This window comes from Podospora bellae-mahoneyi, chromosome 5 (genome assembly GCF_035222275.1).
Source record: "Podospora bellae-mahoneyi strain CBS 112042 chromosome 5, whole genome shotgun sequence".
NCBI classification, from domain to species: domain Eukaryota; kingdom Fungi; phylum Ascomycota; class Sordariomycetes; order Sordariales; family Podosporaceae; genus Podospora; species Podospora bellae-mahoneyi.
Window position 1 is genome coordinate 3,327,173 of NC_085884.1, and position 26,001 is coordinate 3,353,173.

Genomic DNA, 26,001 nt, shown 5'->3' on the forward strand with positions numbered 1-26,001 from the left:
TGCACACTTCGATCGATCGACTCCTCTGTGGATCATTGGTCTTTTTCTCGAATTCCGAGTGGCAGGTCAATCGTTCTTGGCACACTAGCAACCTCCGAAAGGGACGTTTGCTGCTGTGCTGGCCATGCATGATAAACCTACCGGAAAGATAGATAGCAACAAAATCAAGAATTTGGCAAAAAAAAATAAAAAAAAATGAGCCAGCTCATCGCATGAGATCCGTTTCTTCCTTTGCCTTTTTCCCCCGGACCGAGACCAGGACGGGAGACCACTGGACTGACCGGCCAATATGACCGGCCGCCCGTCATCCCATGTTGAAGACCACCTTCGAGATCAGCAGTGTGACAGAACCGCTTGCGTGGTGTGACTTGGGTGATCGTCGTCAAATACTGTGTGTACTGCTCGGACATTGCTCAAGACAAGTCTGGCCCCGAGCCGGGCATTCAACCTCTGAACCACTGCGCTGGTAGCTGCGTTACTTGTGAGTCTGGTGAGGGCGGATCTGGTAAGAAGCCCGATGAGGCGAGGAATGCCCAAATCAGTCACGCTGTGCTGCTTTTTTGCTGCAACACGTTCGAATACATCTGTCAGGAGGTTACGAACACCGTAATACAGCCCCAGCCCACCACCCAACACGCCAGTCTTCTTCTTTTTCCTCGTGAAGAGAACAAATGTGAGACAGCGTTAGACCCTAACCTGCACGCCCACGATAACTCCTCATACAGATTTGCAGCGCCTCAGTGCAGTAGTCCCAGTGACAGATAGATAACCATATAGAGCAGATCAGCAGTGTCACACGCCACCTGCTGCTCTTTATACAGCAGGTTTGTTGCAACACAGTGTATGTGGTGATGTGGAAACCGCGCGGCCCGCGAGGCGAAAATAACTGAATAAATAAAAAAAACCACATGGCGATCTTCTTGTGTTGATGTTGGCCAATGAGCCGAGAAAACGGCTTGCTGTGTGCTGAAGACTCAACTTCTGGAACAACACACCCCCACGGGCTGTTTCCCGATCACCTAGCTGGACCGTTATCGGCGGTTCGGGTCTGTCTTCAATAACGAAACGTTTGTTCGGAAAGGAGGGAGTCGTTAGTTTCAAGCCCAGCGATTCCATCTTTGGTTTCCTGGGATATTGGATCTGGGAAGTTTTTGCATCAAAAGGGCCTGTACAAGCAGCTGTCATTCCCCCCCTACCATAGGCAATAAACCTTCAATCCACAGATTGTAACCCTTCACAAAAATTTGTACTCTTCATAATACAATAAAATGAAACGTTCCACCCCCCCCCAAAAAAAAAGAAAAAAACAAAGGAAAAAAAAAACATACCACCCTAATGCCTAATGAAACAAACTCAAAACCTCTGCAAAAGTCCACTTGCGGGGCGGGCGGGCATCATGCACGTCCCATCTTTCATCCCATCCGCTCAGTCGGGCAGCAGCGGTTGCTCCTGACAACCAGCTCTCTTTTCTTCCTTTCCCAAATCCCAAAGCGCCGAAACCTGCATCTTTTTTCTTAAACGACTCACACATACACACACATACACACACACACACACACACGCACACACAAATCAATCTCACCTTCCTTATCTTGAACGGTGCTCCATTGTTTTTATTTTGTTTCCCTTTCTACGTCCCATTTTGAAGCGGGAGATAAGGCAGAAATGGCGCGACTAGCTGGGAGCGGGGGGAGGACGAGGAGGAGGGTGATGCACTGGAGCGATGATCACGAAGATGACACGGAGCAGGAAAAGAGCGACAAGGGAAAGAGCAGTGGTGAGGAGGATAGTGATAATGATGAGGATGTTGATGATGAGGATGATGAGGATGATGATGATGATGATGATGATGAGGATGAGGATGAGGATGAGGAGTTTCCTTCTCCGAGTGCGTTGGGTACTACTAAGAAGAAGGGTAAGGTTGTTGCTGGGATGAAAAATAGCAAGGAAAAGAAGGAGGTGCCGCCACCGGCAACGGTGAGGAGGAGGAGGTTAGCGCCTGTCCGGGGGGTGAGTAGTAGCTTGCTGAGGGCTTGGACGCCGGAGGAGGGTGAGGAAGGACGGGGGAAGGGGAGGGGGAAGGGGAGGGGGATGAAGGCGGTGGTGAATGAGGATGAGGTGCAGCCGAGGAAGGGGGTTGAGGGGAGAAATGGGAAGACTAAGGCGGCAAGGGTGAAGGAGTCGTTTGAGGACGAGCAAGAAGAGGAGGAGGAGCCGAGACGGACGAGGGTTGAACTCAGGACTAGAAAGACCAATGGGTCTTCATTAAAAGAGTCGCTGGAGTCAAAACCAGAGGAGGAGCAGGAATATGTCTCTGCCAGGGAGGAAGTGAGCATTCTTGAGGACGTTTCCATGTTCGACGACACGTTTCATTCATGTGAGTCAGAGGAGGACCCGCAAGATGACAGCGACAGCGACAACGACGACGAGGGGGGGAGCTACACGGAGCAGGGTTCGGACGACGACAGTGAATTTGACCTTGGTCCCCCGCCGAGGAAAGCTCCAGCTGCGGAGTCGCAAGGAAGAGCAAAGCCAGCACGAAACTCCAACTCATCAGTTAACTCCTCCCAATCAAAAAAAGCCAAGGCAAAAAACCTAGAAGATAGGTTTTTGCGACTTCGCCTGGACAACATCCCCCTCCCACCACCACAATCAATGCCATTGAGAATTTCGACCCCCACCGAGGAACCCGGATCTTCACCGCCATCAACACCACCCAGACCCGCCCCTGCTCCCCGTCCAAAAGGCCTAGTATCACCCACCAAACTCCCTCGCATCCCCAACACCCCCCACCGACCATCAACAGACATGTTCTGGTCCCAAGAATTCGTCGAAGACTGGAACGACCAGCACTCCCCAGCAAAACAACTTTTCCCTTCCAAACCACCACCACCCCCTCCTCCTCCCCCAACCACAACCAGCAAACCACCCTCCTCCTCCTCCTCCTCCTCTCCCGCCAAAAAAACCGCCTCAGAACGCCAATCCCTCAAAGAATTCGAAACCAACCGCCTCTCCCTCGCAGAGACCTTCCTCTCCCTCCTCGACACCCGCATCACCTCCTCCCAACTCTCCACCCTGTCCGCCTCGACAGGCGGCATAAAAATCATCTGGTCCCGCACCCTAGCCACCACAGCCGGGCGGGCAAACTGGAAAAGGGAAACCTTCCGCCCGCCGAATTCCCCTTCTGTATTCCGGCACCATTGCTCTATCGAGTTGTCGACCAAGGTCATCACCACGCCTCACAGGTTGTACAATGTGCTCGCGCACGAGTTTTGCCATCTCTGCAATTTCATGATTAGTGGCATCACCACCAACCCTCACGGGAAGGAGTTCAAGGCTTGGGGGGAGAAGGTGACGGGGGTGTTTGGGAAGGAGTATGGGATCGAGGTTACGACGAAGCATACTTATGAAATTGAGTTTAGGTATGTGTGGGAGTGTGGGGGGTGTGGGATGGGGTATAAGAGGCATTCGAAGAGTATCGATGTGGGGAGGCATAGGTGTGGGGTTTGTAAGGGGGTGCTGGTGCAGGTTAAGCCGAGGCCAAGGGGAGGGGGTGGGAAGGCTGGTGACAGTGGTGGTGGTGGTGGTGGTGGTCAAGAAAAGAAGCAGAGCGCGTACCAGATTTTTATGAAGGAGGAGATGAAGAGGGTCAAGGCGGAGCAGCCGGGGATGCAGCAGAAGGATGTGATGAAGGTTGTGGCGGAGAGGTGGAAGGCTGAGAAGGAGAGGAATGGGGGGGGGGTGGTGATGGTGGCGGGTTCCAAGGAGGGGACGCCAGAGGTGAAGTTGCCGGTGAGAGGGGGGAAGAAAGAGATTGAGGTGGTGGATTTGACGTGATGAGGTGATGGGAATATGTATAATAAAACTAAGAAAGATACCCCTGTATAAAACATTGTAGGCTGCATACAAGAAAGCAGATTAAAGAAGCTAAGTGAATCAACCAACTAACTGCATTTCGAACATGTGTACAACCTTGTTCATGACATTGATCAAAGATGGCCTTTCGAACAAGAAAAGCAGACTGCGCTTCATTCATGGTATACATTCAAAAGGCAATATAAAAAAACTTCGTGACTTCGTCAAAGATGTCCCTTTTAACAAACATACCCCCATTCCCATTTATCCTTCCAACAGCAAGACCGACCCAACCCGTCCAGGTAACCCAACCTATATACCATATCTAAACACTTCCAACCGCCAACACCCGGGTATCACACATCCCCATAAATCTCACTTGACACCAAGCACCCGTCCCCCTCCTCGCTAAATCTCGTTAAACAAACCCCAATCCTTCACATCAAAACTCTCCCAAATCCTCGCCGCATACTCAACCGCATCCCCAATCAGCTCGCCCTGCTTCCCCATCGCCAGGTCAATCTCCTCCTCGTCATACTCCCCCTTGATGTGCGGCACATTGATCGTCACGAGGATGTCCGTCTGCTCCTTCTCCAGCCTGATCAGCGTCAGGATCAACGCGGTAAAGTCGGGAGCGCCCTGTCTCTCTCCCTCTCGCTGCCTGTGTGTTTGCGTCGCGATCAATGTGTAAGCGGGAATATCTTCCCTGCTATGCCCCCCACGGTCAGTATTTGATGGGAAGGGGGAGGGAGGAGGAAAACATACGAGAGGTGGCTGATCTGAGTCTCGGTTGTATTCCACACCTGAACAGTCTCGGCCGCGTCCTCGACGCCGACGAGCTCCTCGAGGTGGGTGGTCAGGGCTTTGGCGTCCCGCTCGAGGGGGTCGTCGGACGAGGACGAGGAGGAGACGCGCTCGGTGATGTCGACTATGATGGAGGTGAAGCCGTCTTTGTCAATGTAGACTTCTTGGTTGTCGGGGACTTGGCGGAGCTTGGAGACGTCGGCGAAGTTGGTGGGGAGGTCGACTGTGAGGGCGCCGCCGAAGAGGGGGGTTGGTTGGAAGGTGTGGCGGGGCATTTTGGAGAAGGTACTCTGTCGGGAAGTATAGGAGATGCAGTAGGTTGGTGATGGAGCTGGCGAGAGGAAAGGAGGTTTGCGACACAGGTTGCGACTGGGCAGGTGTAATAAGAAATGTAGATCAGGTATGAGTCTGCGCGGCAAGGCGGCAGTGATGGCTGGATGGCGGGGTCCAAACACAGCTTCGTGATCCGTGGGGCTGCTGAGAGTGGGCAGTTTGCGGGGTAACTGTCTCGTCTGTTGCTGCTGCGCCCGGGTTTTGGGCTGCGCCGCAGAAGATGTGTAACAGGGTCTTGGTCTTTTGGGCCTGACTACCTAATGAGGGAATCTGTCAAGCAACCTGGAAATCAAGGCGTCTTCATAGCTGTAGTTCGATATATCTTCCGAAGCGCTACAAGTCTCCCTTTTGCCCAGAACAGCTTAGCTCCTTAGCTCAGCTTCCCGCCAAGCCTCAACTCGAACCTCACCTTAGCCAGGGGAGAAAGCTACGTCACTCTTCCCCCGCTCTCTCACTCACACACCCTCACAACTTCGTCTCATCTCACCTGAACTTCTCAGTTGGCAAATGTCAACCAAAATGTCCGCCGCCTGCATCTTCTGCAAGATCATCAAGGGTGCTCAACCTCCCCTCCTCAATCCCCTCTCTCACAACCGCTCACTAACCCCCGCTCACAGGTGAAATCCCCTGCTTCAAACTCTTCGAATCAGACAAAACCCTCGCCTTCCTCGACATCAACCCCTTATCCAAAGGCCACGCCCTCGTCATCCCCAAGCACCACGGTGAGAAGCTCACTGACATCCCCGACGACCAGCTCGGCGAGATCTTGCCCGTCGTCAAAAGGCTCGCTGCCGCCACCGGCGCCAAGGACTGGAACCTGCTGCAAAACAACGGCAAGCTGGCGCATCAGGAGGTCGGGCATGTGCACTTCCACATGATCCCCAAGCCGAACGAGAAGGAGGGGCTGGGTGTTGGGTGGCCGATGCAGGCGACTGATATGGATAAGCTCAAGGCGTTGTTTGAGGATATCAAGGGGAAGATGTAAATCGGAGATATCAATTCCAAACGGAGCTACTGTTGTATTGTCTGTCTGATATAATTACGAACCTCCTAAGACGTCAGTCAACACACTCCTCTTTGAAGATTTGCTCCTGTTGTTGCAAAAACATTTTTTGCCACATATACCCTAATTCTCACCCCAATTCACATCGAATCAGAAAACAGCATCAGTGGTTTAGTGGTAAAATCCATCGTTGCCATCGATGGGCCCCGTGTTCGATTCACGGCTGATGCATCTCTAATTTCTTTTTTCTTTTTTTCTTTCTTTTTTTCTTTCCTTTTTTCTTTCCTTTTCTTCTTCTTTTCTTCTTCTTTTCTTCTTCTTTTTTTCTTCTTTTTTTCTTCTTTTTTTCTTCTTTTTTTCTTCCCTCCCCCCCGTCTACTCCACCCCCTTTTGGGTCCATCACCTTCAGTCCAACGGCTTTGAGAGCTCTGCAAAAGTGCTTCAGTACCTAGGTAGTTCATCCTCAACACTCAAAAGTTTACCTCGACTTAACCTTTGGAGGCTTCACTGCCTAGACCGCTCATCAAACCAGATGATGATTACATACTTTGCACCATTTATCATCCAGTGTTTACAGAAACAACACCATCACACGCGGCCAAAAATGCTGGACTTGATAGATCTTTTCAAGACTAGAAAAGAAGAAGAAAAAAAGAGAGAAAGAGAAAAAGAAAAAAAAGAAAGCGGCTAATAAGTAGCCGAGTAGTGATAAGACGGCTCGGGCCATATCACACCACGTTGTTTATGCCGGCAGTGCGACATTCTAGGTAGTTGTGTTTTTCCGTCCATACACGAGCTTTCCCAAACGGTGGGCTTTCTGCCGAATGGGATAGGGATCGACGACGAACCTTCTGCATCCCTACCTACCTTGCCTACCTTGATTGTTACACGACAGTGACAACGGTGGTTCTTGTGTCGATAGGGTTCATCCGGCTGGCCGGGTAGAATGCAGGTAGGTATGGGATGAGGGGTTAGGATATGGAAGTGACGGGTGAAGGAGGTCAGGGCAGTTTTATATCGTCCGTCCGTCCGTTCCGTCCCCGCGAATTTTTTTTTTTGTCTCGCTCTTGTCGGGGATTGTTCTCTGTGATGTGATCAAAAAGTCATCCACGGCAGCGTCACCATGCATCATCACGAGCGGAGCAGAATGGGACGCCCCTGGTCCCGCAAAGTCACCATCAGAGATGACACCGTCACTTCCGCCGCCCACCTCACCCTTCGACAATCCCTCCTCCCCAACCTGCTCGTCACGACCCTGTTCTTCCTCTGGGGCTTCGCCTACGGCCTCCTCGACGTCCTAAACTCCCACTTCCAGCACCACCTCTCCATCACGCCCACGCTCTCCGCCCTCCTGTCCACTGCCTACTTCGGAGCCTACTTCCTCCTCCCCCCCACCCTCTCCTCCTTCATCCTCCGCTCCTACGGCTTCCGCGTCACCTTCATGACCGGCCTGGCAATCTTCTCCATCGGCTGCCTCCTCTTCTGGCCCTCGGGTGTCTACTCCTCCTTTGGCGGCTTCTGCGGCAGCATGTTCGTTGTCGGGGCTGGGCTCGCCACCTTGGAGACGGCCGCCGATCCCTTTCTTTCCATCTGCGGCCCCCCGCGATACTCGGAGATACGCCTCAACCTGGCGCAAGCAGTTCAAGGGGTTGGCTCCTTCGTCGCGCCGTTGCTGGCGTCAAGGGTGTTTTTCGGAAAGGGACTCGAAGAACAGGGGGGGGAGGGGCTGAAGAACGTTCAATGGGTCTATCTCGGGGTGGCGGGGTTCGACGTGTTGTTGGTCGCGTTGTTTTGGGTGGTGCCCATGGTGGAGGTGACGGATGCGGATATGGGGTTGCAGGAGAGTCAGATTGACGGACCGAGAGAGGTGGGACCTTTCAGGAGACAGTACAACCTCTTCCTTGCCGTCTGGAGCCAGTTCTGTTATGTCGGGGCGCAGGTCGCTGTTGCGGTGAGTTTTTCTGACCGCAAGAAAGGGGAAAGTGGCTGACAGAGGACAGAACTACTTTATCAACTTTTGCGAGGAAGCCGGTCGGGATAGGGCTACTTCTTCTGACCTCCTGGCTGTGGGCCAAGGACTGTACGCCTTCAACCGGTTCGTGGCGGGCGGGTTGCTCACTATTCCTGCGTTCAAGCCGAGGTATATGCTTGCTGCTTATCTCGGACTATGCTTCGTCTTTGTCACGGCGGCGATGAACACCGCCGGAGCGACATCAATCGCGATGTTGATGCTCGTTTTGTGTTTCGAGTCTTGCTGTTTTGCAACTATATTCACTCTCGGGCTGAGAGGGTTGGGGAGACACACCAAGATGGGGGGATCGTTGCTTGTGGCTGCTATTTCGGGGGGCATGGTCTTTCCGCCCATGATGGGGGCGGTGGTGAGCGCGAGGGATGCGCATACTGCGATGGCGATCCCGATGATGGGGTATATTTTGGCTTTTGTGTAAGTTCTTCCTGGAAGGAGGGTGTCAAGGAGACTGGCTGATGTTGATGATAGGTATCCGGTGTACGTCAATATCTGGAAGAAGGATGTGATGGATAGCCATCGTGAGACGACGGTCGGTATTGAGAAGCCGGCTGTTGGTGAGAAGGCGTTGCAACTAGAGGAGCAACGTTCAAAGACGGCAGAAGGAGCATGCTGAGGAGGGACCGGACATCCGGGTGGTGTCAAAGTAGAAGACGACCTGTTCCATTGTGCTATGTGGCTAGATAACTCCTCCTCTGCTTTTGTACCTCCAGTTTGAGCCCGAAACGGCTTTCGTAACCGGCCACTCCATCACGGCTTGGCCGGTGAGCTTTTTGCTAACCTCTGCTTTATTTTCCTTCATGTCACACTGGCTACCTTCCGGCCTTTTCTTTTTTGTGTTGTCTGCGGTACTCATTTGTTTTGTTTGTCTACCGGGTGGTACCCAGAAGCCATCTCCCACCGACCTTGTAAGCCTCCCTCCATGGCTACATCAAAATAAGAAACGGGGAGTGGCTTGCACAAGCACAACGCTTCCCCGCCTTTGGCTTGGTCTACCCCGCCCGCCCTTTCCCTCCCGGCTTTTGCTCAGGACCACCCCTGACCTGAGAGATCGAGATCGAAAGATCCGGGACAAGGTTTCACAGTCGCATGTTTTGTGGGGCAACACATCGACGAGAAAAACTGGATCACGAAATCAGAAGCTGGCACTTATCAATTCATTCCTACCGCTACTTCCTACTCGCCTGCTTGATCAAGCAAACTTTCGTAGTAGAGGCATATTTCTCATTTTTCATCAGTATAACTCTTCTCCCACCCTCCCTTTCTCAAACCCCACACTCTCGCTCGATACCGCGAAGTTGAACATCCAGGAGGGTAGGTTTCGTAAATCTCGAGTCTCGATTTGTTGTCCAGAAGCAAGTAGCAAAGAAACAAGCTGGACACGAGGCGGAAAAAGTACACAACTCTACGCTGTGCTTTTCCCCTCCGTCATCCTCATATCCCCGAGACTGGTTCAGCACTAATCTCGTCTACTGCTCCCTCTCCAGCGCCTCAAGCTCCTTCATGACAGATGGCTTGGTAGCAATCTTCTTCACCTGCGTATCCTCCAGTTTCTCACCACCAGCATGTCTCATCTCCAGGTCCTCGATGGCCCGGATCTTCTTCTGCAAGCTGCGAATCTTCTTGGCGTTGGCGCTTTGGGCAGGCGTCATAGCACCGTCACCGCCGCCGAGAGGGGAACCTCCTTGAGGCTGCTGCTGCTGCTGCTGCTGCGCCGACTGTCCAAAGTGGCCGGGTCGGCTCTGGGAGCGGGCACGGTGCGTGTTGCTACGGTTGCGACCGTTGAAGTTGTTGCGAGACTGGCTGCGGTGCTGGGAGCTGTGGCCCTGACCCTGGTTACGGCGTTCGGGGCTGCGGCCCTCAGCAGGGGAGCCGTTGCCATATTCTCGGGGTGGAGGCGCAAGGCCACCCTCGGAACCGGGAGCATCCGTGGCATTGCCCTCGCCCTCCTTGGCCTTCTTGTTCCTCTTCTTCTTGTTCTTGGCCGCCGTTTTGGAAAGATCGCCGCCGTCAGCAGCGATGGCCCCGGGAATGCCGGCGGGCCTTGTGAATTCGGCACCGGGGATTTGGTTGCGGGGGCGACCAAAACCGTTGGGCCCAATCTGGGGCACACCGTTGCTAACCGTGTGCGCAGCCCCGCCCTCGTCCTCGCGCTTGAAGTGGAGGGGGGTGGACGAGCCACGGGCTCCAGGAGGACGGTAGGCGCCCACGGGCTTGGAAGGCGTCTTTACTGTGCCCAAATATTTCAGAGCAGACGGGTGGGGGGTCGGCACAGGGTGCAGCGGGTCCCCGGCCGGGAGGGCATCCGCAGCCGCGGGACGCCACATGACGTTGTACAGCTCGTTGAAATCCTCGTTGTACACGATGCCACCGCCAACGTGCCAGAGCTTGACGCCGTTGTCCACGCGAAGGCGCGGCGAGGTGGTGGCCGTCATGATGTAGCGACTGTCGGGACTCCATTGGCAGACGCTGGGGTTGCCACTCTCAATCGTCGTGACCTTGCGGTTGTCCTTCTCGAGATCGTACACATCGATCTGGCCAGCCAAGTTGCCGAAGCCGGCAACGAGAGCAAAGCGGCCGGTGGGCGAGAAGATGATGGTGTTGCGCGGTCCCAGAGGGAAGGAGTGGGTAGGCACAGCCCGGTGGTTGAAGATGGTGGTCTTGGCGGGCATGTAGCCGTAGACGACACCAAACTCCTTGGAGTTGGGCGACCACGACACATCATGGATAGGGCCTTCCTTGTCCAGGGTGATCCTGGCATCAAAAGAGCCGTTGGCACTCAGGAGATACATGTTGGTCTCTCCGTAGTAGCTCTTGTTGGACTTGTCCACCTCTGTTTGTGCCAGCACAATCAGGTTGGTGCCCAGCGCGTTCCACTTGAGCTGGACCTTGTCGCCCTTGAAAAATGTCTTTTGCGAGATCGGGCTGCTGAACTGGGGGACGTTGTAGACCTTGACGGCGGCCGGTTGACCCTGGAGAAGTCAGGGTTAGCAAACTGTTCGAGCGTCAGGAATTGAGCGTTGAAAGAACATACCTTGCGCTCGGGGATGAAGACGGCCACGTTTTGGCTCTTCCCAGGCGCGATAGCAAAGTCGGTGACGCCCTCGGCGCGGAGACGGTTCCAAGGCGCCGAGAGGTCGTTGCTGTTGTAGAACTGGACCTCATTGGTGACCAGACGAGCGCAGAACTTCTCATCGGCCGTGTACTGCAGGTTCCAGCCCGACATGTTCTTGTAGACAAACCTGCCCAGCGGCTGCTTTTCCTGGCCTTCGGGGACGTCCTCGATGGTGCGCCAGACCTTGACGTTCTTGGTAGCATCACCATTCTCATCCTTGGCGGGGCGCTCCCAGGTGCTCATGTAGGTACCGCCTGGGGAGAAGCTGATTTCGTACACCATGGGGAGTGGGAGGCTGGTCAAGACGTGGCCGACCGAGGCGTCGACGACCGAGATGCCGTCGTTGGTAGCATAGGCAAAATAGCGGCCGCATGGCGAGTAGACACAACACCGGAGGTTCCCTTGGGGCTTGACGAACCCAGGGAGGGCTTCGTAGACAGGCGCAGCGTCAAAGACGCCGATGGCCGTCTGGGTTCGGTAGGCAAACTGCAAAGGACTGGCCATGACTAGTCAAAGTCACAGATGGTCGCGATGTAGGTAGGGGGGCGTTTTCTTTCGGGTTTTGGGCGTTCCTGAGGATGATGTTCCCGGTGGAGGATTGATGCGCAAGAGAGGGGCCGAGGAGGGTCACGCAAGCGATTGTTTTTCTTTGTCACAAAGGCGATCGAGGAGGCTTGGGTTGGACCGTGGAGCGAGCGCAGAGGGTCTGTCTGGCAAGCAGCAAGTAGTTTGGCAGGGCCTTTGGCTGAAGAAAAAAAAAAGCGGGACGAGTGGCTCGGGCAGGGAGGCGGCACTCGGGATTCAGGTTGAGCGTTGCAGGGCAGCAGCACGAACACGCGACGGCGACAGTGGGTTGTCGGGTCGAGGCTGGAGCTGAAGCTGAAGCTGGACGCAAAGAAATAAAAAACCGACCGTCGACTGGGGGGAGGGGAGACTGGAGGGAGACGGCGAAAGAAGAAGAGAAGCACCCTAGGGGAAGGTTGGCGAAGGCGGTGCGTGTGTGTGTGTGTGCTGGGACACCGAAGAGGATGGGCTGCGGGAGGAAAAGGGGAGGAGGAGGGTCGAGGGTTCCACGATATCGTGATCATTTTTTTACCATTTTTTAGTCGCTGATTCAGGCCTGGCCCGCCCCACCCCCAACCCAACTGCCACCACCCCCAACCCTGGAGTAGGCCATCTCGACTCAGGCGACCGGCATGTTCGCTGTAACGTTCTACTATTTTACCACTCGGCAACAGTTGCCCTTCCACTGTTCATTTTCTCAACAGCGATATCTATGTTGCTTATGCTGCCTTTTTATTGAAGAGCCCCCATTCGACCCAACAGTGCTCGGAGTTGCCAACTTATCAGCGGCCCGGAATTTGGGCAATGGAGCAACTAATACGAACTGCTCAGTGCTGTCTTATTGCTTTACTTTATCCAAATCTATGATTTCTGCCGTTTGATCACAGGCCACTGCACACAATGGATGCCAATTCTTTATTCTCAACGCCGCACCTTTAACCCTAAAGATTGGGAGGAGGCGAAAGCGCTTGCAAAAGGCTCAGAACAAGGCCCAGAACAAGGCCCAGAACAAGGCCCACGACTCCACCGTTGACGGGGGGTGCACGGGCCGCCAGTCAACAGCCGCTGACACTCCACCCCGCTGACACTCGTAGGGCTGTCAGCTGCTCAGCCGCACTCAACGTCCGCCTCATCACCCCTTGACAGATTCAACACCAAGCTAATAGTATCATCCGTTGTTTATTTTCCAAGGTATCTGTTTTTTTTTTTGGTTTTTTTTGAAAGCATTATCAGACGCGAAGGGGAATTCTGCATACGAGGCAGACTTTTGTTGGAGTTCTTAAATGTATACTGAGCAGTATCTTGTCGTAGTCTATTTTCCATCTACAACTTGCTACTCTGAGAGCTATTTGGCATTTTATTAGATTAAAAACCAAGCAATAAGATGGGAGGGGGCCACCATGGTCTCGAATCGTCTGTCAACGTGGCCCGTCCCAGTGACCGAATCGAACCCTGCCATGAACCAGACAAGTGCATGGCGAAAGGACGACTACACATGCGGAAGACGCATAGGATGCCTTATATTTGTAAATGGGTCTTGCGTGTAGGGAACCGCGGTTCAAAAACATGTGGAATGTGTGTTGCGGGTGGAAGAGCGCGTATAGCTTACCTACCTACCTAGGTGGAAAGAGCTGGGGACAATGGGGCGAAGACCATGAAAAGCTCATCGTCGCCGATGGTTTTTTTGTTGCAGGACGGAAGCTCGGAAGTCCCGGGAGGGTGTTGGGCTGGACAACTAAAGAAGCTGGGAGAATATTGAGTGGGAGGTTTGGTGGACAATACGACTTGTCTTTTGGAAGAGTTGAGGGGGTTCATTGACTGCCTGTCTACCCATGATGCAAGACAAAGTCTCTAAACCAATGAGACATTGTTTGAGAAGGTTAGATTTGTTTCTATCGGGATTGTTCCCAATCATATGTCATCTTTGTTAGGAAGTGCTGCCGAAAGCAAGGATACTTGAAAGAGGAGAACCACTCGACCATGAGCTTTCAGACCAGGACATGTGTACTGAAATATTGTTGAAGATCAGGTATGTATAAGGGCGTGTCGCATTTTTCTTGAAATAGATTTCACAGTATCTGTAACTTCCTCGATTAGCAAGCATGCGTTGGGCAGAATTTAGGGTATGGTATTGCAAGACAGGAAAACGTGGAATAGCCATCCCATCTCGTAACATCTTTCAGATATAAATTGATCTTTTAGAAGCCGAGGTTAATATCCAAAGCCTGTCGAGTATCTAGGTGTCTTTGAAGCCCTGCTGGCTATCATTGAGTGAGACTTTGCCCTCTTGTAACATGTGATTCAAAGGGTCATCTCATGATGTGTGCTACGACTCTGTAGCGCCGGTCTTTTAAGGTGTCCACAGCGTGATAAGGGCGCCATAGTCCTAGAACAACAGAGACAAACACAACAAACCAAGAAAATCATCTCTTCGACAAGTCATCATTTTTCACCTACGTGACAGCACGTTTGTCAGCAACAATTCTTCAAACCCCCGGCCCGCCCACCCGCCTCCAGTCTCACAACCCTCGGCTCGGCAATGCAATGCAATGCAGCTCACCCCGTCACGTCACCCAACCCTTCCCCAAGCGGAAAAACTATCAAGTTGGCTACCATCAATCTTGGCTGCCTTTATGAGGAGAGATCGAAAGCGTAGGAATAACCAATGCTTACAGCAGAGATTACAAATGATCATAAAGACCTGTTCCTTGGCCAAGACAACACGCATACCTGGGTAATCTAATGCGAATCCGCAAACTACTACAAATCACAACTAGCTACACTCGCGAGAAAAGTACCTTACATATCCCACCCATCCCTTCAAGATACGCCTTTCCCCTGGCAGGTATTTGCAATGTACCAAGTACAGTTACATCAGCCTCGTGAACTGCATACAAACACCCAACTCACAGCCTCATGATGCTTCCCTTATAGCCATACAGCTTCACCCCAACACACCAAAGACCCATCGCCTACTCCGCGAAGAGTGAACATCATTCCTCTAATAATGCCCCCCCCGCTTCCAAGCGAATCCCCTGCAAAGACCTTACTCACCTTCCTTGCCTCTACCCTCATGAACCCTGTTTCATACTGCCAAGTTCGACCTCCTTTTTGCCCCTATCTCAACCACCAAAAAGACCCTATCACGGCTTTCCCCGTTGGATGTCAAAAAAGGTAAAAAACACACAAATAGTACATTGCTTTGGTAACTACCTACTAAAGTACATAGAGTACACTATTAATCCAGTTCCAATATCCATGCGTGTACGTAATCCCCCCCCCAGCTTATGTATGTACGTAACTCTCCCCCCTCTGCCTAGCAGTGGCGGTGTTATTTCCATGTGTATGTTGTTGCTCACTCAGTCCAGTCTCCCATCCTGACGTATATTCAACGAATCGCCAGCCAGCCAGCGGATCAGACTCCAGGTCTAGAACATCAACATCGTACACCCTCCTCTCGTCTCGTCTCACTCCCATCCTTTTCGCATCACCGCCTCTTTGACCACTCCCGCCCACTCCCTCGTCCCCTAGAGTCTGATATTCAATCCCCCATCCCTCCCTCCCCCCTCGCCCCCCAGCCCCGTCCACCCACTCCAATACCCGATCATCTTCCACGCCCCCCTCAGGCAAACCCCCCCATTCCCCTCCCCATCAAACTCCCTCCCCAGCTCAAACAACGTCCTCATGACCCTCAGCCAAGGCCCATTCCCCCACCTACCCTGGCCCGTCCCCCCCTCGTTGCAAAACACGTCGTAAACCGCCCGCCAATCATGTCCCTCCTGTAACTCCATCCCCATCAGCAACTCCCCATCCACCACCGGCCTCAACTGCGTAACATAAACCAAAACAAACAACAGCCAGACCCCCCTCACAACCACAACCCTCTGCGTCCCCTCCTCCAGAATAGAGAGCACAACCCTCAAAGAATTAACGGCCGTGACAAGATGCGCAAGATAAAAATCAAACGCCGGCCTCTCCGGCTTGTGCGTGGCCGTGAGCAGCAAAACAGAAAGCGAAGCCAGCTGGGGGAGAAGCAGCGATAAATTCCGACAGTCCAGCTGCTGGACGTACTCCACCACCGCCGCCCTTGCCGACGGGTTGGACAGGATCTGGCTGATGTTGTGATATCCCGCTCCCCCCTTCATCACGCCGCTGAACCGCCCGTCGTAGGCTACCCTTCTTAGTAGCTCCTCTGGTCCGAGGAGTTCTGATGCCGGGCGGGCGAGCTGGCTGCTTGTTAGGAGGTCATAGATGCCTGGCTGCCAGTCTACGGCTGAGAGGGTGAGGGATTGGGCTACCAGGATTGCGGAGCGGAGCTCTATCCCATCCGACAGAAAGGTGAGGGGGAGGCCGAGGGAGGAGAAGAGCCCGTAGACGAGGGGTATGGGGCCCGAGAAGAGCTGGGAGAGGGCTAGGGCGGTTGAGTTGGAGTTGTATTGGTTGTTGAGGAGGGAGAAGTAGGTCATGAAGGCGCGCTGGAAGCGTTTGTCGCCTAGGAGGGCGGTTTTGGTTGCTTCGTCGGTGACTGTGAGCTTGTTAGTACCCCAAGTGCCTAGGTGGTGAGAGAGAGGGAGAAGGGGGCAGTGGCTTACTGCTGCCCGGGGATGGGGTCCAGGTGTGGAGGCTGTCTTTGCGGCAGCGGTAGGCGTGCTTGAGCATCTCTGGGGAGGCATCAAGGAAGAGGAGGGTGGCGAGGACCTTGGGGGGCCGAGTCAGTCTAGATGGTCATGGGAACGATGGAGGAGGCAAAGCGTACTGTGGGGATGTCGTTATGGCGCCCATCCTGTTGGATCAGGGCGTGTTCGACATGGCTTTTGGTCAGTTTGCTGTCAAAGACAGGGCGGGAGTTTTGCTGGCCCATTTTGATAGAGAATAGACAGATATGGGAGGAATATCGATACCGGGATATTCTGAAGACACTGGCTGCAGAGACGAATCCCATCACACTGCTGACTGAGCTGCCCTTTATATCCATTCTCAGAGTAGCAATGCCCAGGTACCGGACCGTCCCGCCCAGGTGCCGGTTACCCAGTTTTCCTCCCCAAGCATTGCAAATACCAACACCCCATGATGCAGAGTTCTTGGAATCCTCGGAGGCTCATCGACATCGGTGACGGATGAACCTGGGTTTGTCGAGCTGGGCGGACGCGGGATGACAGCGGGGGACCGATCCGGTGGCGGTCTTGGAAGCCTATCGATGTCTCGACAGGCCCATCCCATCACCAAGGTCTGGTCAGCCCGGACATAGCTATTGGACAGGTTGCGCTGTCAGAAGTGCTGGGGGAGATCACGACGATCGGCCTTGTGTGTGGGAAGACGGGGAAATTTGATGGAGCGGGCGTCTTGTGAAAGTGACGCGGGTTCTACACGAACGAAGCTGAGTCCCCGAAGCCTCCAAAAGTGCGGCATGGGGGTCACCGTTGACGACATGGAGGGAGGGTACGGGCTTCTGTGGGGTGCGAGGTGTCATTATCGATGTTTGCCGCCGCCGCCGCCGTGGCAGGGCACAGCTGGTCGATATGACTGCATATCCCTAGAGGGCTATCCGTGAGTGAGCGGTGATGGTAGTCTGAGGTGAATGGGAACGGGAGGCTTGGCAGGAACATCAAGGCTGAGGCCACGGTATAGGGCCGAGGAGGAGGTCGAAAGAGAGGATGAGGTGAGGTTCAAGGTGACAGCAGCGGGAAGCACGTCAAGGTCTCGAAAGCTCCGCTTGGCCCAACACGAATTGCAGGTCGTTGCAACCTGAGCACACGAGGGACCATTGTCGATATAAGGCTATGATTGGCTGAGGCTGGCCGATCACGACCTCGGTCAGAGATCCCTCCCGGCCAGTTGGGAACCTCTGCAAGGTCCCCAGCAGCCACTTAGAGTTGCAGGTCACAGCCGCAGCCACACCGCAGAGGGCTGTCGTTTTCCCATCCATCGGCGGCCCATTCGCCGACCCTTCCGAACCTCCCCAAGCACATCAATTATTCATCATCCATCGCCCGCCTAGGCAGGCTATCATCGACAACGTCACTTACAAATTACTTACTGCAGGAGGACACCGACTAATGCTGTGCAAGGGAACTTCTGGAATCGTCTTGCATAGGCACGCTTGCTGTTGCTGCGACGTTACACGTTAGTTACCTCACCTCGATTCTGCACAACCGCCTCACCACCTCACCACCTCACCACCTCTTGGCTCTATCGAAGATAGGTATCCGCCATTCTTATACGTTTATACATACCTCCCGACACCTCGGCATAACTCCCTCATGATACCCATCCCTCCAGCTTACACAGTCGTCTCATAATCCTGATCCTCGTGCTCCTTGCCACCCGCTAGCTCGGTTCGAGCAGGAGCAAGCGATGAATTGCAGTCTCAGATCTGTGTGCGACTCTCTCTCTAGTCGTCGCGGCGACGCTCGACGCGATCCGATGTGATGCGATGCGAGATCTCCCTTCTTCGACAGGATCGCCCCCCAGACGCCTCAAGTGCCCTGCTGTTTCGGGTGCAGCTAGTGTCACGGCCGCATTAGCATGTCTCACTCATTGCTTGCAGCTTCAGCTTGACCTGCCATCCCATCGTCACCCCTTACCCTTAGCCTCGAACCCAGCACTTGGAGACCGGGATTCCCCAGCAAACAACAAGCTCCCTCTCAGCCAACCCGTGCCTGCGTCTGCAGGCAGAGGGATCCAACGCCGATCAGCTTTACCAAGCAGTCTCTGATATTGCCAGGCCTACCTGGCTTTGTTTTGTTTACTGGAAAGGGGTCCAGAGTAATGTCCGACACACGGCTGTCCTACAAGGACACCATCAGGTCGCTTGCTACCTAACCTACTCTCTCTTTCTCTCTCTCTCTCTCTTTCTCTCCCGGCAACAAACACACATGACCCTTTCCCTGGGACTTGAGACCGTCTCGGGGAGAATGCTCTGACTGTCTGGATACCCTCTCGTTTGGCCGAGAAACCCCGAGTTATAATGGTTACCTTGACTCTGTCTAATCTTAGCCATTTGTGCCGTGACGATGGGGTTGAAATATGACCTGTTGCCCACTCCAGGGCTTGACTGGACTGTTGGATTTGTTTTTTTCAGTACTCTCATTTTATTCTTATCGCAGTCCATCCTTTCAGTCAGTCGTTTAACGGCCCATCCTTCAAGGGATACCCCGATCTTGTCACTCATTACCCCTGAACCAACCCCCTTGAAGCCACCATGCGCACCATTCACAGTCTTTTGTTGGCGCTGGCCAGCTTGGCAGTCCTTGTGATGGCCGAGGGAAACGTTCTTTTCCCGTACATGTACGGGCTGAACTATACCGAGTACGACGAGGCAAAGAAGCTCGGTCTAACGCGTACGTGGGTTGCTATTCCGGTTGGACGAGACCGTAACTGACAAGTCCGAAAGCGTATGCCTGCAAGTCGGAAGACGAATGGAACAAGATGACCACGGCCGACTTTGCCAAGTACAAGTCTATTATTGTTCCGGACTGCCTTTGCAACACGAGCCTGGACACGATCAAGTTCCTGGACAATACCAAGAAGGTCTGGTCGCCTGCCGTCACGGGCAACATGGTGCTCATCGGGACGGACCCCTCTTACCACTCCAAGTGGTACAAGCTCGCCGGTGCGTCGGCTATGATCCGGGATTCCATCAGCCTTGCTTCCACGGGCAAGAATGGCACCGGCATGTACTTTTCGCTGTCATGCTACTACCAGAGCAACGCAGCTCCGACCACTATCAAGGCTCTGTCGGAGATAGGCGTCTTTAAAGTCCGGGGCAACTTGACATGTCTGAACAAGGTGCACATCGTCGCCACGGACGATTCGATGACGTCCCTTACCGATGAGATGGCGAGCAACTGGAACTGCAGTGCTCACGAGGTGTTTGCAGAGTACCCTACCGAAGGGAATGGCGCCTTTGAGCCCTTGGCGATCGCGCTCAACACGACTGGCCTGGGGCAGCGGACCTTTGCAGACGGCACGCATGGAACACCGTACATCATTGCTCGCGGCGCAACACCACTTGGCTGCGGCAACAATGTCACCGAGGCAGAGTACAACGAGGAGTGTGATTATGGCAAGGCCGTCAACGGGATGCCAGATAGCCTCTGCTCGTCATCTTGCAAATGCCTGTTTGGGATGATATCGCCTGGTTTGTGTCGCGAAAACACCACGTCTAGTTCATCGACGTCGATATCGAGCAGCAGCACCACCTTCCACAACACCAGGTATGTATTTCATCTTTTGCTTGGGCTACTAGCTAACCAAAACATGGTAGCTCCATTGCCCTGAGCACCGGTTCACCCACCAACAGCAGCCTCCCCACCAGCATGCTCTACACCAACGCCTCCTCCCCGCAAACCAAAACCAGAAAACCACCCGTGACCATCACAGTCTGGCCTTCTAGACCCCCATGGGTTTCTTCCTCAAGCCAAGCCCCAACTCCAAGCACTGCATCATCCAACACCACCAGGAGCGACCCCGATACGCCAACCGTCATCGTTACCGCCTCCTGGCCCCCATCACCAAGCTCGGATGTCACCACGGACGCGGAGCCGGGCACGGTCATCATCACCGCCTCTAACGATCCCGGCTCAGGGTCGCCGTCATTTACCACCTCGACACCACCCGCCCCATCCAGCTCACCGAGCAACTCTGATGACTCCAGTGGCTCCCCAGAGACAGTTGTCGTCACCGCCTCGAATAATGCCACTGAATCTGAACCTGGGACGGTGACGGTTTTGCCTCCCTCGGAAACACCAACAGGGTCGATGGGAGGCACATCATCTGTCTCTTACCCAACAGTAACAGTAACAGCCGGCGGTCCGGACAGTGGGGGGCAAGTCTCCTCCTCAGCTTCAGGCTCTGATACCCCCCCGGTGACGGTCACGGCTACGGCCGAAGTGCCAGGAGTGCCTGCTGATGGGCAGATTCCGACGCTTTCGGACACGACGTCTTATCCGCCTGGGACTGATGAGCCGAGTTGGTCTTTGACGACGACGACGACGGGGAGCGAACCGCAGGTTACATTGACTGTGAGGCCTTCTGGGGAGTCGGGGTCCGGTGGTGCAAGTGGGTCTGAGACTGGGACTATGGGAGGTTCTTCATCACTGGGATTGGATTCATCCATGACTGGTTCCGGAACAATGTCTGGCTCGGGGAAGCCAACCGTGACTGTGTACCCGAGTGGTCAGACTTCTGGCGGGGGAGATGGGAATGGGCCGGGGGCTAGCTCTGCACCGGGGGTCAGCTCTACACCGGGGGTCAGCTCTACACCGGGGCTTAGCTCCGCACCGGGAAGTTCGTCTTCGGGTGGGGATGTATCTGGGACGGCGTCGGGAAAGTCACAGTCAACGGTTACTGTTTATCCCTCTGGTCAGAGTTCTGGCGCTGGGGATGGTGATAGCCCTGGGGTTAGTCCAGCACCAACAACTGCTTTAAGCTCATCTCGATCAACGGTTACCGTCTATCCTTCTGGTCAATCTTCAGGTGGCGGAGGTGCTGGAAACGGACCAAGTGCCAGTTCGGCATCTGAAAGTTCCTCGGGCCCGTCTCGATCAACAGTAACGGTGTATCCTTCTGGTTCGTCCTCGGGCGGAGGAGATTCTGGCAATGGACCGGGTATCAGCGAGACAAGATCTACCAAGACCATGACGGTTGGTGAAAGCTCCGCGACAGCGCCCGGAGCTCCTGATTCTTCGAGCTCGACGAACAGAGGGTTGGGGAGTACGAGCTACATAAGCGGCAGCCTGACAAACACCGCCACGGGAGGGGGTGGTATGGGGACCGCAAGCGGGACGTCTGCGGTGTCTTCAGAGACGGGTGCTTCCGATCCTTTGAGTGGGAGCTCGACTGGCGGCACTGGGTCGGCAACCGGGTCGGCAACTGGGTCTCCCGGAACTTCTGGCTCTGGTGGTCCTGCCTCATCTGACTCGGCTACAGGCGGTGCCTCTGGCTCTGGCACCCCGGGCTCACCAAGCTCTTCCGGTTCACCAAACTCCTCCACTCCATCAAACCCCCCCAGTCTAACAGGTTCAATCACGACATCAACACTATCCGCCACACCCAGCACCCAGTCCAGCAGCGTTTCCACCTCTGAAACAGCCTCAGCCCCATCATCAAACCAACCCTCTGGTTCCAGCTCAGAAACCTCATATTCTCCCGGAGACACCTCCGCCACCTCCTCCAACCAAGGAGGCGCTACCACCAGCACACAAACAACATCCAACTCAGGCAGCCTATCCGGGTCAAACATACCTCTTCCCACATCAGACTGCGACTCCCTCTCCCCCTCCCCCTCCCCCTCCCCAACATCACAATGCGACACCTGGATCGGCATAGAAATAATCCACATCATCGAAATAGTCGAAATCTGCCCTTCCGGCTCAACAGGTACCCTCTCCTTCCCCTTCCCTCTCCCCCCCTTTTTTTTTTTTTTTTCTTTTTTTCCCACCATCATACTAACCCAACCACAGTGACAGAAACAAAAACAGAACACCTCTCCACCCTCACCCGCCCCATCTGCGCCACGCCAACCCCCTCCCAACCATGCTACCCCTGCATCTTCGGCACACCCTCCGCTTCAGATGACAACTTCACCGTGACGGTGACGTCCTGCCCGGCGAACCCAAAGACTACCGTCACGGTCACGGCGCAGATGTGTAGCACTTGTACTGTGACTACGTGGGTGGGGACCGTGCCGGGGCATACTCCTGGGGGGGAGTGTCACGGCTGCTTGCCTCATGCTAGTTCGACGGTGACGGAGACGGCTGCTGTCGAGACTGCTACCGAGGTGGTGACGCTGGGGAGTGTGGTGTCTGACCCAGCTGCTACCGGTTCTTCTGCTATCGGTGGTGGTGGAGAGGGTTACGGTCCGCCACCCCCGGCATCAGTCCCTCGCCCGGTGGCCACTGCCAGCTCTGTCCCTGCTGGTGGTTACGGTCCTCCCCCGCTGCCGGATGTTCCTGTTGATGGGGCGACAGCGAGCGATTATGCCCCGTACAAACCCTCGTCGACCAGCTCTGTGGTTACTGCTGCTGGGGTTGGAAGGAGCGGCCACAATGCTGTTACGGGTGTGCTTGTTGGGCTGTTGGGGGCGGTCATGGTCATGTAATATTTGCACTTTGTTTTGATAATGTGTGGTGGTGATCTAGGGTGGATGGACGTTGCTGTTTAGCAAGCTGTAATAATATTTCTTCTCGTCAAAAATTCGATGACCAAGGTAGAATCTCGGGTGGCAAAATCATCTGGTGGCTCTGAAACGTTGATATCACTGCTTGCATTGGGGACAACATGAAGCAACTGATCATAAAGTGATACCCCTTTCATGTACGTGTAGCCCATACAATCTGTCTGTGGGCGACCAAGGTAGGTAGGTAGGTAGGTCATAAAGCCAAACCTAAATCTCAAGGAACGTGGCACCTCCCCTTCAGCCTGCCGTGTGTATATGTGTTCCCACCGAGCATGTCCATGTTTGTCTGCTCAAGGTGGTCGTCATGTGAGCATCTTAGAGCTCGGCATCGTTCTGAGCCTTGCGCTGGTCAAAGACTCTGAGGGTCTCCTCGGCAGCCTTGAGACCAGAGAGGACCATGGCACCAAAGGTAGGGCCTGTCATCTCATGTTAGCCACAAATGGTTCGTGTTTCTACAAAGTCAAGAGGGAAAAGAAGACGCACCCATCCTGTTGGCCCCATCAACCTCACTCAGCTCCATACCACCAACCACCAACCCAGGCACAATCTCCCTCGTCCTCTTCACAATCGCATCCTCAGCCTTGCCCATATCCAACCCCCTCATCCCGCCCAGCTCCTCGATCTGCTTCATGCTGACCAGTCTCTTGACGCTAAAAGCGCCAAACGGCCCATCGTGACCAGTCATGGAAACGACAACGTTGGTGTTGATCGTGTTGGGGTCCATGCAGGACTGATCATCGTGATGCATGCTGACCAGCGTCCAGTTGGTCACCACACCCGCGATCCTCACCTCCCCAGTCTCCCTGTCCTGCCTGGTGATCAAATCCTCCACCGTCGTCGCGTTGAACAGCTTGACGTTGGGCATCTGAAGGACCTTGCTCATGATGGTGCTGGTGAAGAGCGCGGCGTGCTTGACGACGACATAGTCACCCTCGTCCTCGAACGGAACACCGACCTGCTCGAGGAAAAGGTGGGCAGGCTTGCGCATGACCATGGCGGAGAAGAGCTGGCCGCCGAGCCAGGCACCGCCGCCGGGAGCGACGCCGGCTTCGAGGATGGAGATCTTGAGGTCGGGGCGGAGGGTGCCGAGGACGTAGGCGCACGAGAGACCGGCCGAGCCGGCGCCGACGATGGTGATGTCGGATTCGGTGTAGGTGTCCAGGTCGTTGAAGTAGCGGCGGGTCATGGCGCGGGAGACGGTGGACTCGCGGATGGGGGCGAAGGTGAACGAGTCCCAGTTGTTGAAGAGGGCGGCGAGGTCATCCTTGATGGCGGGGGTGGGCGTGATGTCGGTCTTGTTGTCGAGGTTGACCGACTTCAGGGGGTGGGTGGCCAGGACGGCGGGCTTCTGGGGAGGGGTGACGGCGGAGGGGGCCATTTTGATGGGTTGTATTTTATCTAGGGATGTTAGGGGGGTCTCATCCTCGAAAAACAAAGGGGAGGAGCGAGAAGCATGATCCTTTCGCTGGTATTATCCAGATCAAGTTCCGAGGCCGTATGATCTCAGCCACCTCTCCCTCGTCATGATCCAGAAGATGATGAGAAGAGAAAGGGGCACCGGCTCATGCGTTCAGATAGTTACCTGATGACATAATGCCTGACAAGTCTTGATCATGAGAGTGGTTCACACAACACCACCACCACCAGCGCAAAGTGACCCATTGCTTCTTCTCCTGTGAGAAAGAGGCATGATATGTACCGGTTTGTGTTTGACCTAGGCATGAATTAGTACATCCAACCAACAACCACCTTCTTACCACAACAGGTCAAAAAACAGGGAGTGATATTTACGAGAGAAGTTGAACTGGATCTGTTGGATGTCTGAAGTCGTCTGTCGACAGTCGCTTTGCAGAAGAGAGAAGAAGAAAAAAGAAACCTCAACCGCCCCCCGAGAAGAACCCTCCCTTTATACCCATCTACCTCCCCAAACCTCCCACTTGCAAACCCCCCCGACCAAAGTCCGTTCGAAAAGAAGGTTCCCTAGTGCCCTCTCCACACGACTCATCCAAACCCCCACGAGATAGTCCGAACCCCTCACTACCACCACCACCAAGAGGGGTTCAAAGTTTCGAGTTGAGCATCGCCCTGCAGTCTCCAACCAGTGAACATGCTCAAACCACTCAAGAAGGTGGAGTGGCCCTCCCCCCCAAGTCCCAAGATGACCACTCCCCCCCGCCCCCCCTTCCTCATGACAGTCCAATGACAAGGGCCAACTCAAATCGTATTCACCACCACCCTCCTCTATCAATCAGTCATCCCCCCTCTCAATAACCCCTCCTTTCCAAGCCATTGATTGATCCCCAAACCTCAACCACGGTACCGCAAAGATCTAGACCATCAATTGATAAGAAAACATGGCAATCAGCGGATACCCACGGTCACTGGCACACTTCTCGGCTTTAGAATTGGTCAATCAGACACAAATAAATCCCCATTGCTGACTGGAAAACCGCTCACAAGAAAGCCAAAAAAATGCAAGTCAATGACATACAATACAACTCTTCCCCACTTTGCTGCTTTCTTGTCAAGACCTCGCCTGCGGCTGTGACACCACCCCCCCGACTGTTTCCGCTTCACTGCGGGATCGGAGAGGCTCTTAACCGATGGGGAGGTTTCTTGTCGACCAAAAACAAAACAAACAAAAAAACAAAAAAAAGTGTCGAAAACTGCCATAAATGCTGCTTTGGTCATGCGTTATGGCTAGGTAGATGATGACGATGACGATGACTCTTACCCGTCGAGGGTTTGTCTCAATAGATTATATACAGGTAATGTGTGTTAAGACACGGGGGTTAAGACCAAAAAAACAAAAAAAAAAAAAAAAAAGGAAAAAAAAAAAAAAAGACAGAGAGACGTGCCAATCCACCATCTCCAACAGCCAAAAAATGATCCAAACGAACGCCCCCACCCCTTCCCCCCCTCCCGATGTGTGTGTGGTGTCCATGTGCCAAAAGACAAAAATGAAAAATCCAACGCGCAAGTAGGTATCTGTAGGTCGATAATAATGTAAAAACCCCTCTCCCCCTTCCGAGATGCCGTCTCCTGGACAGCCAGCCCAGCCATATATATAATACTTTCGTACACTCTCCCCTCCGTCTTAACCAGCCCTCCTTTTGGTCAAA

At 54.1% G+C, this 26,001-nt stretch overlaps 8 protein-coding genes and 1 non-coding gene across 9 annotated transcripts; 5 read left to right on the top strand and 4 right to left on the bottom strand.

Moving 5' to 3' along the window:
* Positions 1-2,091: 2,091 nt before the first annotated feature.
* Positions 2,092-3,837, top strand: QC761_508400 (uncharacterized protein; the record flags this gene model as incomplete). Its single annotated transcript, XM_062880047.1, has 1 exon — positions 2,092-3,837. The coding sequence occupies one exon, from the start codon at positions 2,092-2,094 to the stop codon at positions 3,835-3,837; it is 1,746 nt and encodes a 581-aa protein (XP_062731367.1).
* QC761_508410 (uncharacterized protein) lies at positions 3,202-5,561 on the bottom strand. The gene is made up of 3 exons (XM_062880048.1): positions 4,621-5,561; positions 3,619-4,561; positions 3,202-3,281 (listed from the first exon to the last, which is right to left on the bottom strand). The coding sequence occupies exons 1-2, from the start codon at positions 4,932-4,934 to the stop codon at positions 4,264-4,266; spliced, it is 612 nt and encodes a 203-aa protein (XP_062731368.1). The 5' UTR covers positions 4,935-5,561; the 3' UTR covers positions 3,202-3,281; positions 3,619-4,263.
* Positions 4,022-6,012, top strand: HNT1 (Adenosine 5'-monophosphoramidase). The gene is made up of 2 exons (XM_062880049.1): positions 4,022-5,548; positions 5,610-6,012. Exons 1-2 carry the CDS (start codon positions 5,500-5,502, stop codon positions 5,975-5,977), a joined length of 417 nt encoding a protein of 138 aa, XP_062731369.1. The 5' UTR covers positions 4,022-5,499; the 3' UTR covers positions 5,978-6,012.
* Positions 6,013-6,155: 143 nt separating this feature from the next.
* Positions 6,156-6,226, top strand: QC761_0084100. Its single transcript has one exon. It is a non-coding gene; the product is annotated as a tRNA-Gly (tRNA).
* A 45-nt stretch (positions 6,227-6,271) lies between these two features.
* On the top strand, positions 6,272-10,965 carry QC761_508430 (uncharacterized protein). The gene is made up of 3 exons (XM_062880050.1): positions 6,272-7,946; positions 7,996-8,438; positions 8,493-10,965. The coding sequence occupies exons 1-3, from the start codon at positions 7,119-7,121 to the stop codon at positions 8,635-8,637; spliced, it is 1,416 nt and encodes a 471-aa protein (XP_062731370.1). The 5' UTR covers positions 6,272-7,118; the 3' UTR covers positions 8,638-10,965.
* On the bottom strand, positions 8,660-12,211 carry QC761_508440 (uncharacterized protein). Its single transcript, XM_062880051.1, has 2 exons — positions 11,056-12,211; positions 8,660-10,993 (listed from the first exon to the last, which is right to left on the bottom strand). The coding sequence occupies exons 1-2, from the start codon at positions 11,638-11,640 to the stop codon at positions 9,491-9,493; spliced, it is 2,088 nt and encodes a 695-aa protein (XP_062731371.1). The 5' UTR covers positions 11,641-12,211; the 3' UTR covers positions 8,660-9,490.
* A 3,016-nt stretch (positions 12,212-15,227) lies between these two features.
* QC761_508450 (uncharacterized protein) lies at positions 15,228-17,525 on the bottom strand (the record flags this gene model as incomplete). The annotated part of the gene is made up of 3 exons (XM_062880052.1): positions 16,457-17,525; positions 16,293-16,398; positions 15,228-16,225 (listed from the first exon to the last, which is right to left on the bottom strand). The coding sequence occupies exons 1-3, from the start codon at positions 16,673-16,675 to the stop codon at positions 15,228-15,230; spliced, it is 1,323 nt and encodes a 440-aa protein (XP_062731372.1). The 5' UTR covers positions 16,676-17,525.
* Positions 17,526-18,901: 1,376 nt separating this feature from the next.
* Positions 18,902-22,801, top strand: QC761_508460 (uncharacterized protein; the record flags this gene model as incomplete). Its single annotated transcript, XM_062880053.1, is given in 5 exon segments — positions 18,902-19,044; positions 19,086-19,916; positions 19,967-20,933; positions 20,952-22,080; positions 22,164-22,801. The coding sequence occupies 5 exon segments, from the start codon at positions 18,902-18,904 to the stop codon at positions 22,799-22,801; spliced, it is 3,708 nt and encodes a 1,235-aa protein (XP_062731373.1).
* Positions 22,802-22,867: 66 nt separating this feature from the next.
* THI4 (thiamine metabolism-related protein) lies at positions 22,868-25,438 on the bottom strand. The gene is made up of 4 exons (XM_062880054.1): positions 25,371-25,438; positions 24,671-25,276; positions 23,363-24,593; positions 22,868-23,295 (listed from the first exon to the last, which is right to left on the bottom strand). The coding sequence occupies exons 3-4, from the start codon at positions 24,255-24,257 to the stop codon at positions 23,195-23,197; spliced, it is 996 nt and encodes a 331-aa protein (XP_062731374.1). The 5' UTR covers positions 24,258-24,593; positions 24,671-25,276; positions 25,371-25,438; the 3' UTR covers positions 22,868-23,194.
* Between the last annotated feature and the right edge of the window lie 563 nt (positions 25,439-26,001).

Coding starts and splice junctions, on each gene's coding strand:
- QC761_508410 (XM_062880048.1), bottom strand. CDS start 4,934: ATGCCCCGCCACACCTTCCAACCAACCCCCCTCTTCGGCGGCGCCCTC. Junction 4,562..4,620: donor ACTCAGATCAGCCACCTCTC/GTATGTTTTCCT, acceptor GGGGCATAGCAG/GGAAGATATTCCCGCTTACA.
- QC761_508430 (XM_062880050.1), top strand. CDS start 7,119: ATGCATCATCACGAGCGGAGCAGAATGGGACGCCCCTGGTCCCGCAAA. Junction 7,947..7,995: donor GGGCGCAGGTCGCTGTTGCG/GTGAGTTTTTCT, acceptor GACAGAGGACAG/AACTACTTTATCAACTTTTG. Junction 8,439..8,492: donor GGGTATATTTTGGCTTTTGT/GTAAGTTCTTCC, acceptor TGTTGATGATAG/GTATCCGGTGTACGTCAATA.
- THI4 (XM_062880054.1), bottom strand. CDS start 24,257: ATGGCCCCCTCCGCCGTCACCCCTCCCCAGAAGCCCGCCGTCCTGGCC. Junction 23,296..23,362: donor TGATGGGGCCAACAGGATGG/GTGCGTCTTCTT, acceptor ATGAGATGACAG/GCCCTACCTTTGGTGCCATG.
- QC761_508440 (XM_062880051.1), bottom strand. CDS start 11,640: ATGGCCAGTCCTTTGCAGTTTGCCTACCGAACCCAGACGGCCATCGGC. Junction 10,994..11,055: donor TCTTCATCCCCGAGCGCAAG/GTATGTTCTTTC, acceptor TGACTTCTCCAG/GGTCAACCGGCCGCCGTCAA.
- HNT1 (XM_062880049.1), top strand. CDS start 5,500: ATGTCAACCAAAATGTCCGCCGCCTGCATCTTCTGCAAGATCATCAAG. Junction 5,549..5,609: donor CTTCTGCAAGATCATCAAGG/GTGCTCAACCTC, acceptor CCCCGCTCACAG/GTGAAATCCCCTGCTTCAAA.